The following is an 18,576-nucleotide window of genomic DNA, read 5'->3' on the forward strand; positions in this document are numbered from 1 at the left end:
GTAGGACAGCGGCACTGGACACAAGCCTGCATTCCTATATTACAGTATTATTATTATTATTATTATTATTATTATTATTATTAACATCACTAATCCATTTTTATCTTGGTCTAACGCAACACTCCCTGGTAGCTTCCGGCTGGGAAGAGATTTTGTGAGCCTGCAAAGGGGAGCAGAAACAGCGAAGAAGGAGGCAGCGGCGGCAGCAGGCTGGGATTGGCAAGGCTGGAGAACAAAGCAGAGTTTAGCAGCGCAGACCAGGACCCTCGGGAGTCGGAGGCATTCTTGGATAATTTATTCAGAATTTTGCTTTTGTTTTTTTTTTTAATATAAACAGTTAATTGTTCAATATTTTACACACAGCAAAGAAAAATCCGTTTGATATTCAAAGATACTCTCTGTACACATCACTGCCTGGGCTCCGATATGAAAAGCACTGACAAAAGAAATAAAAATCAAGTGGGCCTACTCTTTTTCTATGAATTCTTCTCAAAACCATGGCACATATTGATATTGATCCTTTTATTTTAAAAACAAGAGGTATTTTCTTTTCTTTCTCTCTCTCTCTCCAATGCCGCCGGCTTCTCGGTGTTCGGGGACCATCGTCTGCACGTGTGGGGAAAGTGGGGCAGCGGGGTTGGGGGGGGCTGGCTTCTCAGGCACTCCACGACGGGCTTGGGGAACCCGGCGAGGCCTTTGCTTGGACCTCGGGGGGACCCAGGAGGCGGCCCCATCCTACCTGCCCGCCTCGCAAGGGGGAAGCCAGCCCAGCTTTCTCCGTGCAGAGATCCGTTAACCTTTCCAACGTTCCGGCAATGGGGCAATTCAAAACGTCCCTAGAAAACGTTTGCATTGTGATTCTTTTTTTAATATATATATATATAATAAAAAAACAAAACACGTTTTAAGACAGCTGGACCAGTCCTGAACAGCAGCAGCAGCAACAAAAAATCAACAAAAAGCAGTGTGTGTTGGTGGCGAGGTGATTTTACCAACAGGCAAGGCGGTGGGAAAACCCCCCTTCTGCTTCCGGGACATGGCTGAGAAGCGCTTGATAGATTTCCACAGAGATAAACCAGGGCGAAGGAGCACACACAAGAGAGATGGCTGCGTCCAGCAAAAGTCCTAGAGAACACGCAGAGCTGACAGAGTCGTAAGGGATCCCCGAGGGTCATCCAGCCCAACCCCCTGCAACGCGGGGAAAGGGAACTCCGGCTGACTCTGAAGCGAGCTGGAGTCCCCTCTGTGGGTCTCGCTTGGCAAAACAGAGAGGGATGCTTCTTCCACCCTGCAGGATCCTCCACGGGGTTCGGACAGAACGAAAGGCTGACGAGTCAGAGTTCTCAAGGCAGGCCGGAACTCAAAAACCGGAGTTTGTGACCTTAATGGGAAACAACCTAAACGAAGCCGCACGTGTGACTTAAGTCATGCCAGTTGCCGAAGGGAGGCAAGGCACAACGGAAACTCCCCTCCGTCCTGGCAGGAGGAACCGCACGGGAGGGCAGCTACTTGATGACTGGCTGCGGGCAGAAGGGGCAATTGGGATGGCGAGGGAGGGAGAGCAGGCAGAGGACACACAAGCCGAGCAGCCGGCCTGGTTCACTTGCAGCTCACAGCGCCCCGTCCGCAATCCTGGCACAAAGAGGTCCGAAGGCTGCGCCCGGCCCTTCCATTAGACAGCGCGAGGCCCTTGCCTCAGGGGGAAGCAGCGGGATGGCAGCATCAGTTAAGGTGCAGCGGCCGTGCAAAAGGGGGACCCTGGCCGCCTAACACCCCACTGGGCCAGCCTCCACCCTCACCCCTCACCCAACGTCTAGGGAGCTGCTTCCCGACCCCACGAGACTCATCTACGCAGCTCTGCGCCCAACACAGAGCAGACCCGCTGATGCCATCGAGGAACTGGACTCTGTTGGAGATGACCCAGTGTGCCCAGGCACGAAGAGAACTTTTTTAAAGCCCCGCTGCCAAGGAGAGGTTGCTGGGGATTGCAGGAGGACAAGCCCCCTTCTCCCCCCGCGGAGCAAGTGCTCAACCACTGAGCTGAGGTTCTCAGGAGAGGAATCTTTTCGAAAAGGGTTTTTTCTATGTGCCTTTCTGCTGTCCCTTCCAGCACCAGCCCCCCTGACTCCCCTCAAACGGACAGGCGCTCTGGGCCCTTCTCCCCTAAGTGCAAGAGGCTCCGCAATATGGATAGCACCAAAAACTTTTGAACAGCAACGTGGCACATCTCTACCCAGGCCGGCAGATGTGAGGCCTCCTCTCTCTCTCTGTGCAAACTAGGGCCCAAACATCGCACTTCCCGCTCTGTCCCACCAAGAGATGCCCCTCAGGCGGCAATAAGGTGCCAACGTCGAGGAAGCGTCGCAGGAACGCTGCCTGGAAGGCCCAGAAGGAGCCCACCACGAATGTGCTATTCATTGTGACCATGGCGCCCATGAAAAACCCCACCGCTCTGGGAGGGGGGCCCTTGAGGCAGCTCCTAACAACGGCCCTGCTTTCCTGGGAGAGGCACACCACCCCGAACAATCTTCCTCGCTCCCCAGCACACGCCCCCCCCATCAAATTCAAACCTCCATCCTCCTTGTGCTCAGCATAAAAAAAGAAGATAAATCAAGGTGCATTTTCAACAAAGGCAAGCAGAGTGAATTTTTTTTGGGGGGGGGCACAGAACCACCTATGTGCAATTAGTCTGTCCAGTACCCACAAGGCCTACAGATCTGCTTATTCCGTCGACTTGACAAGATCCACACTGGTTTCTTTTTCTCAGAACGATTCACATTATAAGGAAATACGGGTTTTTTTTTTCCTTCCTTTTTTCTCTCTTTTTTTTTAGAAAAAGCTTATTTCAAATGACACTGAGGTAAGAGAGAGGTTTTGGCGATGCAAATTTCAGCAGGCGAACAATCGCCTGGGACTGAAGAGAAAATCTGAACTGGGGGGGGAGGAGGAGCAGAGGGCAGACCCCACAAATTCTGTGCGGCCCACTGACTGGAGCAGAAAAGCTCTAAAGTGCAACACTGGGGAGGTTGGCGGCGGGGGGGGGGGGGAAGAATCCCTAAAAAAGAAAACCCTAAGGGCTGAAAAGGGTGAAGTTCTTGCCCCCACCTCACAGGCGGGAGACACACGGGCAGATTGCACCAGTGACCGGGTTTAGCAGGGCAGAAACCTTTCCCCAGCCTTCTTCTCCTCTTCCTCCTCCATCTCTGCCTCCTTGGCAAATAATCACAGCGTTTGGGCTTATCCCCCCCAAAAAAAGGGGGGCTGAGGCAAAGGCACAGGGGGCACAAGGCCAGAGCAAGACCGTTTGCCGACCTAGGCTAGTGTTGTCTGCACGGACCGGCAGCACGCTCTCCAGGCGGGGAGAGCCCTTTTGCCAGTCCTGCCTGGAGACGCTGCCAGCGGGGCGCGCGCCTGGGACCTTCTGCGTGCCAAGCAGGAGCTGTGACGGCGGGGCTTCCTGGCGGCCCCTCAAGTGGGGGGTGTCTCCACCACCACCCCGGTCTACCCGGACGTCCTGCCTGCAGACCAGCGGCTTGGCCAAGGGGCTGCAGGACCCTAGGAAGCCACAATGGATCCTGCGTGAACTTCCCACCAAAATTCCCTAGCGCCGCCTGCCAACGTTGCCAAAACAGAAACGCAAACACTGAGCGAGTCTCCCTGTCAGATCCGCCACCAAGCAAGGCTCCCCCCCCCCTCGAAGGTTTTGGGGTGGGGGGGAATCAAGAAAGGCAACAATAATTTATAAGGAGGTTGGCTACCTCGGACTTAAATATGTCACAACAAACATATATATATATTTATGTACACACACGCACACACACGGGACGCTAACCGGACAGGGCCCAAAGGGAGGTGGCTCACTCTGTGCTATTTTTAAGCCGCCAAAAAGCACTGGGGGGGATCGTAAAGGGGGTGTTGGCTACTGCTTTGGCTACCTCGCTTTGCTGGGGGAGGGGGGAAACGACGACAGGGTGGGGAACCCCTCACCCCCAAAGTTCTTCAGTATAAAAATAATCTCTTGAGAATCCTTTCACTCCGGGGCGGGGGCTGGCTCTCCCGCGCCTCCGTGGCTGGAGAAAACGGTTCTGTACAAAAAGACTCGCTCGCTCCCCCCCTATAGCTCCGCGCACACACACACGCACCGATTAACCCATTGAGAAAAGCAGCAGCGGTTGGTCAAATCGGGACAGAAAGACAGATCTGGGTGGGACACGCCTTAAGAGATCCTTCAGATCCTAATTTTTTTAAATTAAAAAAAAGAAAGGAAAGGAAAAAACGGCAAAGGAATCCCCTCCGAAAGAGGGGGACAGGCAAGAAGAGAGGGAACACGTTTCCAGGTTCTGCTTGGGAAGGTGGTTCTGGGCTGTGGGCGCACTAGAGCCCCCCCACCACCACCACCGTGGGACTGGAGGCAGGCAGAGGGGTCTCCCCTCTCCCTCCTACTCGCCAGAAGCCCCTCCCCGTCTCAAAGCCACAGCGTTGTGCATGGGGATCCGGGCCGGGTGGAAATGCAGCAAAACGGCCGCTCACGTCTTTCACAGATGAAGGCTGCTGGCGGCGAGTCGACGTTTGCGCGCCCCTAACCCCCCCTCAAAAAAAACCACCCGACCCAGAAATACGACATGATTTGGGGGAGAAAAGTCACTGTCCTAGTAGTAGTAATAAGAATAATCTTCCACGACGATTAAAAAGTCTGTCTTTTCGGTAGAAAGCGAGTCCGCGGTGTGTCTGCAAAAATACTGCCAGTCCTGAGATTTGTGTGGGAGAGGAACTGCCGGGGGGCAGGGGGGGCGGGAACCAAAGGAGAGAACAGCAGGGTGCGCCCCCACCCCTGCCATTAGGAGGGGCTGGAGCGGGGCATGGAGAGGATGCGCCCGTTCTTCTTGCTGCCGTTCATATGCGTGTAGGGGACGTGTTCCTCGTAGCCGCCCTTGAGCGCCACCGAGAGGCCGTTGTCCCTGCCCAGGACGCCGTCGTCCCGCTGGGAGTAGGAGGAGGCCGGGTCCAGGGGGATGCTCTCCATGTTCTCAAAGTCCATCTCAAAGTCCTCCGTCTCGGGGGGCTTGTTCTCCTCGCTGTAGAAGAAGGAGACGTCCCGGAAGGAGGGGTGCAGCTCGTCTTTCAGCATCTCAATCACCTCCGTGAAGGTCGGGCGCATCTTGGGGTTGTACTGCCAGCACAGCTGCATGAGGTCGTGGCTGCAGAGGGGGGACAAAGGCGCCGGGGGGTCAAGCGGGCAGCTCCACGGAAACCGTTCCGATGCCTCCCCCAAGCCCTCTCTTTCTGGGGCTGCCACTAGCAACCCTGGGGCAAAGAAGGCTGAGACCCCCCCCCACTAAAAAAAGGACCTGTGTCCCTTTTTGCGCCAAGGGGGCAGGAGAGGTAAGGTGAGGTCAAGGACCCCTGGATGGTTAAGTCCAGTCCAAGGCGACTCTGGGGTTGCGGCGCTCATCTTGCTTTCAGGCTGAGGGAGCCGGGGTTTGTCCACAGACAGCTTTTCCGGGTGACTAAACCACTTCTGGACCAACGGGACACCATGACGGAAACCACAGCGCACAGAAACGCCGTTTACCTTCCTGCCACAGCGGTACCTATTTATCTACTTGCGCTGGCGTGCTTTTGAGCTGCTAGGTTGGCAGGAGCTGGGACAGAGCAATTGGAGCTCACTCCGTTGTGAGGATTCGAACCACCGACCTTCCCATCAGCAAGCCCAAGAGGCTCACTGGTTTAGAGCCCAGTGCTGCCTGGCGGCATGGCATGAATTCACCACCACTTCCTGAGACGATGGGCAGGAGGCAAGGAGCCTGCCAGCAGGTGGCGCCAGAGCCCGCTTCTCCCCCGACTCAGTCGTCAGGGACAAGCCTGATGGCAGGGCAGAGGGAGCCTGTTCCCCCTAATGAAGCGGACCCTGGACTGTCCCCCCCTGGAGGGCAAAGGAGTTGCCTGGTGCCCCACCCCGAGGGCGGCCCCTGCCTCCCCTCCCCGACTCACAGCCTCTCGGTGCAGTTCTCCGGCTGCTCCAGGCACCCGCCGTCCATGACGAACTTGAGGACCTGCTCGTTGGAGAGGCCTTGGTAAGGCTGCTCAGCCAGGCTGCTGATCTCCCAGAGGACAACGCCAAAGGACCTGGGGGGAGACAGGAGGGTGAGGGCCAGGAAGCAGAGGGGACTCCCCAGGCAGAGGCCGGTCCAGGGTGTCGTCCCCCCCTCCCGCAAGGCTGGAGGGAAAGGATTCTCCGCACAAAGGGCGCAGAAAGACCCCCAGCCTTTAAGCTTGCAGAGCTGCTGCCAGTCAGTGCAGGCCACACTGTTGTGACTCAGGAGAAGGCGGCTCCCCACACTTCGCATGCAAAAGGTCCCGGGTTCAGCTCCCTATAGGGGCACCAGTCCATCTCAAGAGACAATGGAGCACATCTACTGTGTTAGCAGCACCGAAGTGACTTCCTTGGGGGCGCAATCTGGGCTGTGTGTCTGGGGGTCCTGGGCTGCCCAGATGGCAAGACCCCCCCCCCGGCCTCGCTGATGGGGGCCAAAGAGAAGCAGAGCGAGATGTCTGGCACCTGCTTGGCTGCAGGAGTTGCTGCCCAACTGCCTTAGGGACTCCGCTCAGGATTTGGGTGGGGTTTACTCCAGAGCCTTTTCTCCCCAAATACCCCACAAGGCAGCGGAGGTTTCGGATCAGAGATTCCCTTCTCCCCAGGATGGGCCGGGACAAAGACACCCTGCCTGAAACTCTGCAGAGCTGCTGCTGCCAGCCAGAGTTGGCAATACTGAGCCAGATGGCCTGACTCGGGACAAGAGCAGCTTCCTACGGCCTCTCAGGCCTGCGAGGAGAGCCAGCGTCCTCCTGCATGCGGCCAGGAAGGGGGGTTGGGGGGCTCCCCACTCACCAGACGTCCGAGCAGGCGGTGAACACGCCGTCCTTCAGCGACTCAGGGGCCATCCAGCGCACGGGGAGGAGCCCCTTCCCTCCTTTGCGGTAGTAATCCGTCTCGTAGATGTCCCTGGTCATGCCAAAGTCTAGGGGTTGCAGGGAGAGAGAGGAAGAGGGGGGAGAGCTCAGAGCTTCCCTCAAGGACATGTCTGCAGGGGCATGGCTGGGGGGGACCCGTCCTGGGGGGCCACATTTGGACCCCAACCCAGAGGCCCCCACCACCCCTGAATACACGGGGCCTTCTCAACGCTCGCCTGCTGTCCGGAGATCTCCGTTATTCAGTGATCTGGGAAAACGCCTTCGGAAACGATGCAATACTGAATGGTTTAGTTTGTGTAAAATATGCAGGGATTTATGGTACGCTAAATGAACCATGGAAAGAGAAGAAGGGAAGTCGTTGATATTTTAAGGTTGTCTATTCTAAATTGTAAAATGGTGTGTTTATTTGTAGGGGTGTTGCTATTGGGTTGTTGTTTTTATTTTCATTAGGTATTTTGTGGTTTTATATCTTGATTTTATTCTGTGAACTGCCCTGAGACCGCTGGGTATAGGGCGGTATGTAAACAAAACAAAACAGAAAAGTGTGTGTGTACACACACACACACACACACACACACACACACACAGACATATATTAAAGGCCTTTGCAGTGGGGGCACCCCGATTATGGAATAACTCCCCGATCCCCCAACCTCAATGTATTTCTTGTCGGATATGGAGAGTTTGGTGAGTTTTACTGCTAGAAATGTCACTCAACGAGGACACGGGTCTTTCTGGCTCTTCCTTTGGCCGACTCAGCCGCGGGGCTCGTGCTGCGCTCCGAGAGGGGCTCGGAATAAATCCCTTTTGGGGTCCTCCCCCCGCCCCCCAGGAGGAAAGCCGCCCTACCTCCAATCTTGACGGTGAAGTCCTCGGCCACCATGCAGTTCCTTGCGGCCAAGTCCCGGTGGACGAACTTCTTGGCGTTCAGGTAGGCCATGCCGTCAGCGATCTCGGCAGCCATCTGGATCATCTCCTGGAGGGTGGGCGGGGGGCGGCCGGGGTTGTTCTGGGGGAGCCGAGAGGAGGTGGTGTGAGCAAAAGGGGGCCCCGGCTTCTCTGCCTCGCCACTCCCCCCCAAAAAAACCCCCCAAACCCGGCTGTTACCTCTGCATCCGGGCGCAAGGACCTCAGGTAGCTCTTCAGGTCTCCGTGAGCCATCAGCTCCATGACCACCAGGGTGGGCTGCCCTTTCGACACCACCCCTAAGAGGCGGACCTGGGGAGGAGGAGGGCAAGAGGGAAGGGCCCGTCAGCCAATGGAGAACCCCGGCCGCCTGTCCCCTCGGTGGCCAAAGGACCTGAAGGGCCAAGGAATCGGTCTTCCCCTTTGGCAACTGCCTCCCCCCCCCCCGTGGTTCTCCAATGGGTTGGTTGAGCTGCGCCCCCCCTGAGGAGCAGTCTTCTCAGCCCTCCCCTCCCACCACCCCCATATCGCAGGGGGTTGGGCTGGATGACCTTCGGGGCCCCTCACCACGTGGTGGCAGCTGAAGCCTTTCATGACGGAGGCCTCGTTGAGGAACTCGATGCGCTCCCGCAGGCTGGCCGACTCGTTCACCGTCTTGACAGCCACCCGCATCTCCGCCTCGCCCTTCACGATGTCCTTGGCGATGCCCTCGTAGACCATCCCAAAGGAGCCCTGGCCCAGCTCCTGCAGGAGGGAGATCTTCTCGCGGGGGACCTCCCACTCGTCGGGGATGTACACTGCAAGTCGGGGAAAGAGGGAAGCGGGTTGGGCTAGATGACCCTCGGGTACCTTCCGGGCTTGGCTTCTCTCGGAGGGCAGAGGCCGGCCCAGGGGAGAATGGCATGGAGTTCAGCTCGGCAACCCAGAGGATTCTCTCCAGCTCGGTTCTGGTCCGAGTCCGGAATGGCTGCATCCGCCTCCTTTAATGCCCGTGGCCAGAAGGGCAGCGGAGGCACCTCGAAGCTTCCAAAGGGAAGGAGGAGTATCTGTTTTTTCCCAGTGGATCGTGCCCTCCCAAAGAAGAAGGAGAGGAAGGGCCCCGCCGCCTCGGCCTGCCACTCACCATCGTTGGCGCTGAGATACTCTGGGTTGGAGGAGGCGTAAAGCGGCCCCGTCGGTCCTTCCTTTTGCCTGGGGGGGAGCAAGCACAGGAGAGGCGCCTGTCACCCATCGGGGATCCCAAAATCCGGAGCGGCAATGGCTGTGCGTGTGGGAGGGGCGTGCCTGGGCACGGAGGGGCCTGCATAATCCGAAAGGACTCAAGCAATCGCCTAAAGGCACAAGGAGGTTTCTAGTCCTCAGGACGGTGTGTGTGTGTGTGTTCTGTGGCATTTGCTCAAGCAAAACCAGGGGATAGGAAAGGAAGGAAGGAAGGAAGGAAGGAAGGAAGGAAGGAAGGAAGGAAGGAAGGAAGAAAGAAAGAAAGAAAGAAAGAAAGAAAGAAAGAAAGAAAGAAGAAAACCCAGGGCCAACAGTCTCGTATTTCTTATGGGATTCTTAGCTTCATAATAAAGCCTTGAAAAGAAAAAGAAAAACCAGGTGAGGGCATGTGACCCCACACCCCCAGCCTATGGAATGCTTATTATAGGAAGACGAAGAAGAAGAATAAGTTAATTGATACCTCGCTTTTTCCTCTACCAGGGACTCAAGGCGTCTAACAGATAAAACAAGAACAGCTAAAACCCATTTTTTGGGGGGTGGGAAATGTTGCTGCCCGGTCCGTGAGGGAGAAGAAGGTGCCGCCCCACCAGTCGCAGTGGGGAAAGCTTTTCGCGGATCGGGAGGGGAAGGCGGTGCCCTTGGTTGTGGCCGCAAGCACCTGACAGCTCCCCCCTCTTCCCCGCCGCAAGAAGTCCGGAGTCTATGGGGAGGGAATCTGCAAACGAGGGGCAGCCCCACCTTTTCTTGATGAAGATGTAGGCACCTCCGATGACCCCCAGGAAGAAGACGGCGAAGATGATGGGGACGATGATGCTCACCAGGTTATTGTTGGGGGGAACTGCAGTGGGGGGGGAGAGGGGGGGACCAGGTCAGGCTGGGTTAAAAGGAACTCACCTCTCCCCAAGCATCTTGTGCCCTGCCCCTCTCTCTCACTCCCCATAAAAGGGCACACAACCTCTCTCACACATACAAGAGGCTCCTCTGACAGCAACAAGCAAGTCCTGCTTTCATGGCGTCCTGAGGAACCCTCTGCCACTAGAGATCCTGCAGCAAGCGCCTGCTGTTCAAACTCCCAAACGCCCACTGAAAACTCTCCCTCTGTGGGCAATTTACACTTCATCATTCCACCACAGCCGGTTGGTCCCCGATTGCGGCTTTTCTATGTGGCTCTGTCGCTGCAAACCGCTTTGATATATTTGATGGATTTATGAATGCTTTATCGATGTAAATAGCTAAAACCGGTATGTACGCACACACACACACGCACACACACACACGCACACACACACACACACACACACAGTATGAAACACCCACATCAGGCTTCCCCAAACTCAGGCCTCCAGCTGCTTTTGGACTGCAACTCGCATCATCCCAGGACTGGCCAGGGATGATGGGAATCGTAGTCCCAAAGCAGCCCAGTCTGGAAAGCCCTAATCTACAGCCGCATGACTGCCCGCCCGCCCGCCCGCAAACCATGGCCCCTGGGTGGGTGGTTGTGGGAGCCCAGCTCCTCCGTGCCCCCCTGCCCCCCCCGGATCTTACAATAGTCATAGACGTAGAAGTAGATGGGCTCCGTCCAGGAGCCGTTCCCCGCCAGGGATGTGGCTCGCACCCGGACGCTGTAGTTGCCCGTCTGCAGCCCCGTCAGCTTGCAGCCCTGCTGAGCGGCGAACTTCAGGCGAGAGAGGCAGTAGCGCTGCTCCTGTGGGGAGGCGGCATGCTCAGTGGGGGTCTCCCGGCGCCCCCCACCCCACATCCTTCAGAGCAGCGGCTTGCACAGCCCTGGGTGGATCACAGCGCGGAGGGGTGAAATGGCGCTTTCCTGATCATGCTGCAGCGCAGTCGGGGAAGGTTAAGAACGGCATATTGCATGTGCATCCTCTGGGGCGGAAAGCCAGAAAAGGGAGAGAGGGGAAGAAAGGGGTCCTCACCTCCGAATCTCCCAGGCGGCCGTAGTTCACCTCGTAAAGGATGATCAGCCCGTTGGGCTCCTTCGGCTCCTGCCAGCGCAAGTGGACCACGTTCTTGTCCAACTCGTGGGTCACGGGCCCCACAATATCGTCGGCTTTCGCTGGGAACACAACCAAGAGAGAAGGCTTGCTCAGTGTGAATTGGGACAACCGCCGCAAGAGCCAGCGGTTAGGAGACCCGGGTTCAAAGCCCTGCTCCGTCACGAAGCTCAAACGGCCAAGCTGACTTCACAGGGTTGTTGGAAGGACAGAAATGGGGGAAAGAGAGAGAGAAATAAGGGTAATAATAATAATATTATTATTTGCACCCTGCCCATCCGGCTAGGTTTCCAGCATGTATATAAAAACACAATAAAACAAGAGATATTCAAAAGCTTCTCCATGTGGAGAGCCAGCGCAGTGTAGTGGTCGGAGTGTCAGACCTGGGAGAGACCAGGGTTCGAAGTGTCAGACCTGGGAGAGTGTCAGACCTGGGAGAGACCAGGGTTCGAATCCCCACTCAGGACGCTGAGTGACCTCGGACGCCAGTCACTGCCTCTCAGCCCACCTCGAAGGATTGTTGAAAGGATAAAACGTGTCTGCCACGACCGTGAGCCCCTCAAGATGGAAAGTGAGGAAGACGAGGGCACTCCGCACGCGCCGTGCGCCCCGTAACACCGTCCTGGCCAGGCGCCTCCCTGCTCACCTTCCGGCATGGTCCTGGCGCTGACGTAGGCCTCGCTGCTGCACTCCTGGGGCACCTCGTGGTTGCAGGCCTGGATCTTGATGCGGTAGCCCGTGAAGTGCTGCAGGTTGGAGATGACGATGGACTCCTTGAAGACCACCTTGGAGAAGGGCTTGGGCTCCGGGGGGCTGGCGGGGGCCGCCGTGGAGCCGTTCCCAAAGGCCGGCAGCGTCGGGGACGGGGTGGTGCTGTTGGCCGGGGCGCCCAGGTCCCTCCTGCGCCGCGTCACCGACGGCCTGTGGAGAAGGGGGGAGAGAGGCGTCGGTCGGAGCCCCGGTTCCGAAAGCGGGCGGCCGGGCAGCTCAGAAACAAACTGGAGTTGTCCATTCAGGATTCGCTTTGGGGCAGGAGTGGGCGCTGGGGGAGAGGGGCTTTTCTTTGGCCTTTCCGGGGGTCCCCCCACTTTTAAAAAAGAGTTCTCAGCTCCCTGAGCTCAGACTTTGCCCATTCATCTTGATTGGTTTTCCTTTTTTTCCTTACAATTTTCCCCCAAAGTTGACTTCCCGCTCTCCGTCCTGGATGCGTTCCCCCCCCAATCCCTGCTCAATATTACATTCTTTTTTGCTTTTTATTTATACTTTTCAAATGTATACGTTTTCATTCGTTTTACAATCAGTTTAACATTTCAGAACTTGACTTCCTTCTCCCTCCCGCTGTGGTTCCTTAAATTTATTTTTAAAATATTCTTCCGCATATGCAAATTCCTTTCACTTGCTTAATTATCTGCTGCAAATACGCCGCTCGATACGGCATCTTTGTTTCCGATTCCCAATCGGCTCCTCGCGTTTGGTCGAGGGATGTGTGACCCCTTTGGTGCGTGGCCTCGTCTTGCAAACGCGCGGGCAGAAATGGATCCGCCGGCAGCCTCAGCTCAGGCTCTGGGTTTCAAAACGTTCCCAGGAAGGGGCTCCGGGAGCAAAGAGAGGCTGCAGGGCCTGGCTCCCTTTCCGGCGGGATTACTCATTAATCCTGGGGTTGTGAGCAGCATGAGCGCCCGGCTGAACTGTGCCCCCTTCCGCAGCAGGGCAGGGTTCACAGGCTCCGTCACGCACCCCCCACGCCTTCCCCTGCCCAAAGATCCAAGGGCACAAACAAACACCTTCCTTTGGGTTCAATACTGCCTGCACAGACTGGCAGCAGTGGCTCTGCAGGGATTCAGGCTCAGGGCTCTCGGGGAGACGCCACCGGGGGTTGAACCCGTGCCCGTCTGCGTGCTACACAGGGGCTCCAACCACTGAGCCGCAGCAGGTTAAGCGCGGTTATTATCCTCTTGGGTCTGACCTGACACAGGCCTACAGAGCCATTTAACCTAGCACTGCCTGCACTGGCTGGCAGCAGCAGGCTCTTCTTCCACTTGCGCTTCCTGCTCCCACACCTGAGCCATAAAGGGGGGGGGGGCTCTTACTTGGGGACAAAGACGATGTCGTGGAGGTAGTTCTCAAAGACCTTCCGGAAGGCAGACTCCTCCGTCTCCTTCATGATCTGCGACTCGGTCTTGGGGCAGGGGCAGCACTCCAGGCTGGGCTCCTCGCTGTTGCTGTCGTTCGGCTTGTGGGGGGAGTCCTCCGACTCCAGCGGGGGGGACCACGTCCGAGAGGGGAGCTTCAAGCCTGCGGGGGGGGGAGGGGAGGTTGTGAGGCCAAGGAAAGGCAACGGGGGGGGGCATGGAGACGGGGGAGCCCCAGGGCACCAGGCAGACTCTGGACAGCCCCCCCCCACTCCCTCTGTCGCAGCCACGGAGAACCTTTTTCTTTAGATAGATATATTCCTTTTCTAACTCGTGATAAGCAGCAGCGACAACACTCCAGAAGAAACAGAAAAGAGAAGAGGGGGCAGGAGTTTTATCTGGGGGAAGTTCCCCCACCCAAGGCCCACCCTGCCACCCTGGGGGTCAGGAGCACCCGGCCTTGATTCAAGGAAACCCAAGCAGCGGGTCTTGCCCCAAGGAGGCAGTTGCCGGGTCGGAAAGTGTCTGCCTTCCCACTGCTCTCGAAGGCTCCTCCTTCCCCAGCAGTCTAAGGTGCCATCGTCTTGTCTCTCGCTGCGCCACCCTTTTCAAATTTTTCTTTTGGCCCTGGGAGACCAGCGAAGAGGGGAGCTGGTTGCAGCAGGAGGGGGAGACCCCTGTGACTTCATCTCTGCCTCTCGGCTTCCCTCCTCTCCAGCCTCAGCTTCTGCGCCTAGACTGCTCTCTGCCACCGACTCTCCCCACTCACGGAGCCCTGTTCCCTCTCCGGTTTCCAGCACCGCCTCTTCCCCATCTTCTCCCTCATTGTCACCCCACCTCCGCTCCCTGAGCTCTGTGGCACTAGGTGGGACCCAGGCGGGCGGGCAGGGCGGTGCCAGCAGCTCACCCTTCAGGCAGTAGTCCAGCTCGTAGAGCTCACTGTCTTCGGGCTGCTTTTCCCAGGAGACCTTGTAGTGCGTGATGTTCCCGTTGGGGTCGGAGGGCGGCTTCCACTTCAGGAAGATCTGCGACGAGCAGTTGGACACCGAGATGGGGTCCAGGGGGACTGTGGGCACTGCGGGGGGCAGAGAAGAGAGACAAAAGGTCACCCCAGGGCAATCCCCCCTCTCACCCCAGCCCTCCGCTTCCAACCGTGGGCAGCCTCTCACCCGAGGCGTTGGTCTGGACGTAGATGATCTCGCTCTTGGCCCCGTAGGACTTGCGCTCATCCGAGTGGGTGATCAGGGTCTTCACAAAGATGGCGTACTGCGTCCAGGGCTTGAGGCCGCGCAGAAGGTGCCCCGGCTTGGTGTCGCTGTTGCGGGGAGGCGGCTCGACGTCCATCACCGTCCAGCTGTTGGCGCCGCAGACGTCCTGCCCGTCAAACTCCGTCACGTTCCGGAAGGGGCTGGGGGGGGGGAGAAAAGGCCAAAAGGGGCTTTTATTTCAGAAAGACACACCTGCAGAGGGAATTGCGCTTTGGTGGAGAGATGTGAAAACGGCAAAAGGTTGTGTGAAAGCCTGTTGCAGAAATGAATTAAGGTCACGGAAATTTTTAGAAACGGAGCCGGTTGAGCTGCGGCTGCTCTTCCCACTTTCTGGCTTTTATTTCAAGCGCTGCCTCTACCGACCCTTCAATCCCAGCTACAGAAATGGCAGAATCTACTGGACAACTTCATTTTAGGGGGCAGCCCTCCAAACTCTGCATCGCCCGAGACAAAGGAGGACTAGGAGGACACCTCATCCCAAGTTATTTTGCAGAGAAGCCTTTCAACTTAAATAATGCACGTTCTTAGCGATTCGCCGGGGATCTTGTGGGTTCAAATGAAATCGCTCTGCGCCACTCCTTCAAATAATGCCCAGCCCTTTTAAAATCCTTCTTGGGCGAGGATTGGGAAAATACAGTCTCTTTCTTCAGTTGACTTTTAGGGTATAGAAGAGAGCGTGTTCACATTTAGTTTGGACTAAGGTGAAGGGACCTTTGACCATTAGGTCCAGTTGTGACCGACTCTGGGATTGCGGCGCTCATCTTGCTTTATTGGCCGAGGGAGCCTGCGTCCAGCTTCTGGGTCAAGTGGCCAGCATGACTAAACCGCTTCTGGCGAACCAGAGCAGCGCACGGAAATGCCGTTTACCTTCCCGCCGGAGCGGTACCTATTTATCTACTTGCACTGGCATGCTTTCAAACTGCTAGGCGGGCAGGATCAGGGACCGAGCAACGGGAGCTCACCCCATCATTGCGGAGATTCGAACCGCCGACCTTCTGATCGGCAAGTCCCAGGCTCTGTGGTTTAACCCACAGTGCCACCCGTGTCCCCTTTTATTCCTAGACTGGACCACCCTCTTCCTCTTCCCTGGCTGCAACAAAACATGTCTCTCCCGCATGGGTCTCTGCAGCCACAGCAGGCGCTGTAACTCTCTCTGATCAAGCTGGGTGTGTGTGTGTTGTAGAATCCTGGAATTGAGGGGTTGGAAAGGACCCCCCCCCCGGGCCATCTACTCCAACCTCCGGCAACGCAGGAATCCCAGCCAGAGAACCCCTCTCTCCCCAAGACCCAAAGTGCAGAAAGGAGCTCCCCGCCCCACTTTACTCACGCTTCCCTATACAAGAGCATGAAGCCCAGGAGGTCGCGGAAGTCCAGCGGCCAGTAAGGCTCCCACTTGACCATGATCTTGTCGCAGGTGGTTTTGATGTAGGAGAACTTGAGCACTTCGCTCTCGCCTGCAGGAAGGACGGAAAAGGCGTGTTGGAGACGGGAGAGCCTGGCCAAGGACCCACCGGGGGGCTCAGGTCATTCATTCTGATCGTGTCACTTTATGTTGTGAACCACCAACCACGTGGGAGGCCCTTAAGCGGAACCCCAGTCCAAGAGCACGCTCCCCCCTCTCTTTCTTGCCTTCTCTCCCTTTCTCTCTCTCTTCTTCCTCCTTCTCTCTCCTTCTCTCCTTCTTTCTCTTTCCCTGTCCTTTTCGTTCTCTTTCTTCCTCTCTCCCTCTCCTTTTCTCTCCTCTCTCTCTTCCTATCCCTCTTTCTCCGCCTCCTCTTCCTCCTTCTCTCCCTCTTTCTCCTCTTCCTCCCTCTCTCTCTCTTTCTTCCTCTCTCCCTCCTTCTCCCTCATTCTCTCCCTCTTTCTCTCCTTTTCATTCTCTTTCTCCCCCCTCTTTCCCCCCTCTCTCTCTCCTGGAGGCTGTCGGTGCCAAGGGAGACCCCTGGGAGGAGAAGCTGCCCTGCGTTCTGCCAGCCTGGCAGGCGCCCCAGGAGGGAGGGAGACGAGACTGAGCAAACATATAGATCATACACAGAGAGGAGGCGCCGGCCAGGAGGGAAAGAGGGCCGGAAGACAACCCCGGAAGCGCTCCTCTGGGAGAGCAGAGGGAAGGTATTGGGTGTGTACAGGGTTCAACCCCACCTCCAAGTGGAGTAGGGCAGGCTTAAGGGGGTCTTTATTATTAATATAGTTAAGCTCAGGCCCAGGAGCTTGAAGAGCAGCCCTTCTGGTCTCAGGAAGCCAGCAGCCCTTGGGTCCTGCTTGGGGTCCTTCCTCTGGCCTGATCCTGCCAGGCTCTTCTGAAATGCCCTTCTACAGAGCTCTTCTACCTCACTGACTGGCAGCAGCAGCTCTCCAGGACCCAACTTGGAGACGCCCCTGCGGGGAGAACCTGGGACCCGCTACTTGGCCGCTGAGACACAGCCCTTTCCTGCGAGTTACTCCAAAGAAGAAGCCAAGACTCCAGTCCTCAAGGTTCTAGATGAAGAAGTGATTCAAGCAGGGCAATCGGAAGCTGCCTGCTACCTCTCCCTCTGAAGCATCTAGCTCCCTATCTCCTGCTCAGACTGGCAGCAGTCCTCCAGGGTTTCAGGCAGGAGCGCCCGGGAAAACTGCCACGATTCGAACCTGGGGCCGTTGTGCGTGCAAAAGCGCAGCGCCCACCCCTCGGCCGCCCCGCTTACAAGAGGCCTGGTCGCCGTTGGTCTTGAGGGCGATGTCGTTCTTCTCCTGGCGCCCCTTGGCCCCCGAGATCTCCTCCATCTTGTCGATCTCGGACAGGCAGAGCTTGGGGTTGTAGTGGAAGAAGAGCTTCCCGCGGGCAATGGTGAGGTTGTGCTTGCTCCAGTCCCACAGCTGGCGCAGGTTCTGGTTGTCCAAGGCGTAGAAGGAATAGTTCCTGGCGGGGAGGAGGAAAGAGGAAGGTGAATATGGCCGGGGGGAGAGGAGAGAGAGATGCCCCTTGGCCAAGGGGGGGAGCGGGCTCAGCAAGAACTCACAAGCTGCCAGGGAAGGGAACTCCTCCTTCAAAGAAAAAAGGCCCCTGCTTTCCCACAGCTGCCTAAATCTTGTCCTTCCCAAGCAATCTGAGACTTCTCCGCCTCGACTGCCTTTGCTCTGCCCTCTTCATCCCTCTCCTGGTTGCAGCAGCAGAGGAAGACGCCCTGGCTTCTTCTCCAGCCAGACTCCTCTCTCTTTTTCCTTTAGAAATTTATTTATTCGGTTTTTCAGATTAAAACTTTACAGCCACATCTCCCAACATGCAACATAAAAACAAGATTCCAAGGAATCTCTTGCATGTCCTCCCTCTGTGGGTCCTATTGTTAATCATTTCCTCCTGCATCTTTTATGATAATCCAAATCTTTTACCTCTCCGCTGCGTCCAAAATTCACCTTAAATTACAAGTGTTATTCCAATCCTACTAATGATTTTAACGGTTTACAATGGTCTTTCAGATACAACTGTTTACTTTAAGAGTGGCTGGGGAAACCCAGTCAGATGGGCGGGGTAGAATTATAATTAGAATTATTCCCCATTCCTTATTTAAATTTTGGTCTTCCTGATTTCTGATTCTTCTGGTCATTTGGGGCACAAAGCTCTGAAGCTGAGCTACAGCTTCTTGCCAAGCAAACAGTGGGTCTACTCTGAGTAGCGCTCACTTGGCGACGCCAGTGTTTGTTCCCTATCTGTTTTTGGACATGTCCAACCCCCCTTTTCCTCCAGGGAGCTCAGGCTGGCGTGCGTGTCCCGTCCCCGCATTTGATACCCACGACGCCCCTGCGAGGCAGGCCAGGGCGGAGCCGCACAACCCAGCGAGGATCGGGGCCCTGCTCCTAGCCGTCCCGTCCCAGGGGCCCCACTCACCCGGCTTCCAGGGCCTCCCCTCGGATCAGGTGGAGCTTCCGGAAGAAGGAGAGGGAGACCAGGGCGTAGGAGCGTCGGATCTTCAAGTAGCCCGTGATCTCCTCAATCAAGCCCAGGTTGGCCTCCAGCTCAGCTGCAATGTTGCCTGCAGGGGGGATGCAGAGGCAGCCTAGAAACTGGCCCTCCTGCTTCACAGGGGT

General features: G+C 56.7%; 1 protein-coding gene across 1 annotated transcript in view; it reads right to left on the minus strand.

Annotated features, from left to right (window-relative positions):
* Positions 1-4,227: 4,227 nt before the first annotated feature.
* Positions 4,228-18,576, minus strand: part of INSR (insulin receptor) — a 46,801-nt gene continuing 32,452 nt past the window's right edge. Inside the window, exons 5-21 of the mRNA XM_082206251.1 lie at positions 18,377-18,521; positions 17,196-17,410; positions 15,839-15,965; positions 14,413-14,651; positions 14,151-14,318; positions 13,202-13,406; positions 11,758-12,032; positions 11,034-11,173; positions 10,645-10,804; positions 9,838-9,937; positions 9,002-9,069; positions 8,446-8,675; positions 8,080-8,190; positions 7,822-7,981; positions 6,890-7,019; positions 5,992-6,126; positions 4,228-5,198 (exon numbers count right to left, since the gene is read on the minus strand). Coding sequence (XP_082062377.1) covers positions 4,838-5,198; positions 5,992-6,126; positions 6,890-7,019; positions 7,822-7,981; positions 8,080-8,190; positions 8,446-8,675; positions 9,002-9,069; positions 9,838-9,937; positions 10,645-10,804; positions 11,034-11,173; positions 11,758-12,032; positions 13,202-13,406; positions 14,151-14,318; positions 14,413-14,651; positions 15,839-15,965; positions 17,196-17,410; positions 18,377-18,521 — 2,969 coding nt within the window. The 3' untranslated portion in view covers positions 4,228-4,837. The remainder of the gene's footprint in view (positions 5,199-5,991; positions 6,127-6,889; positions 7,020-7,821; positions 7,982-8,079; positions 8,191-8,445; positions 8,676-9,001; positions 9,070-9,837; positions 9,938-10,644; positions 10,805-11,033; positions 11,174-11,757; positions 12,033-13,201; positions 13,407-14,150; positions 14,319-14,412; positions 14,652-15,838; positions 15,966-17,195; positions 17,411-18,376; positions 18,522-18,576) is intronic.

Source organism: Podarcis vaucheri (assembly GCF_965113315.1).
Source record: "Podarcis vaucheri genome assembly, chromosome: 18".
Taxonomy (NCBI): domain Eukaryota; kingdom Metazoa; phylum Chordata; class Lepidosauria; order Squamata; family Lacertidae; genus Podarcis; species Podarcis vaucheri.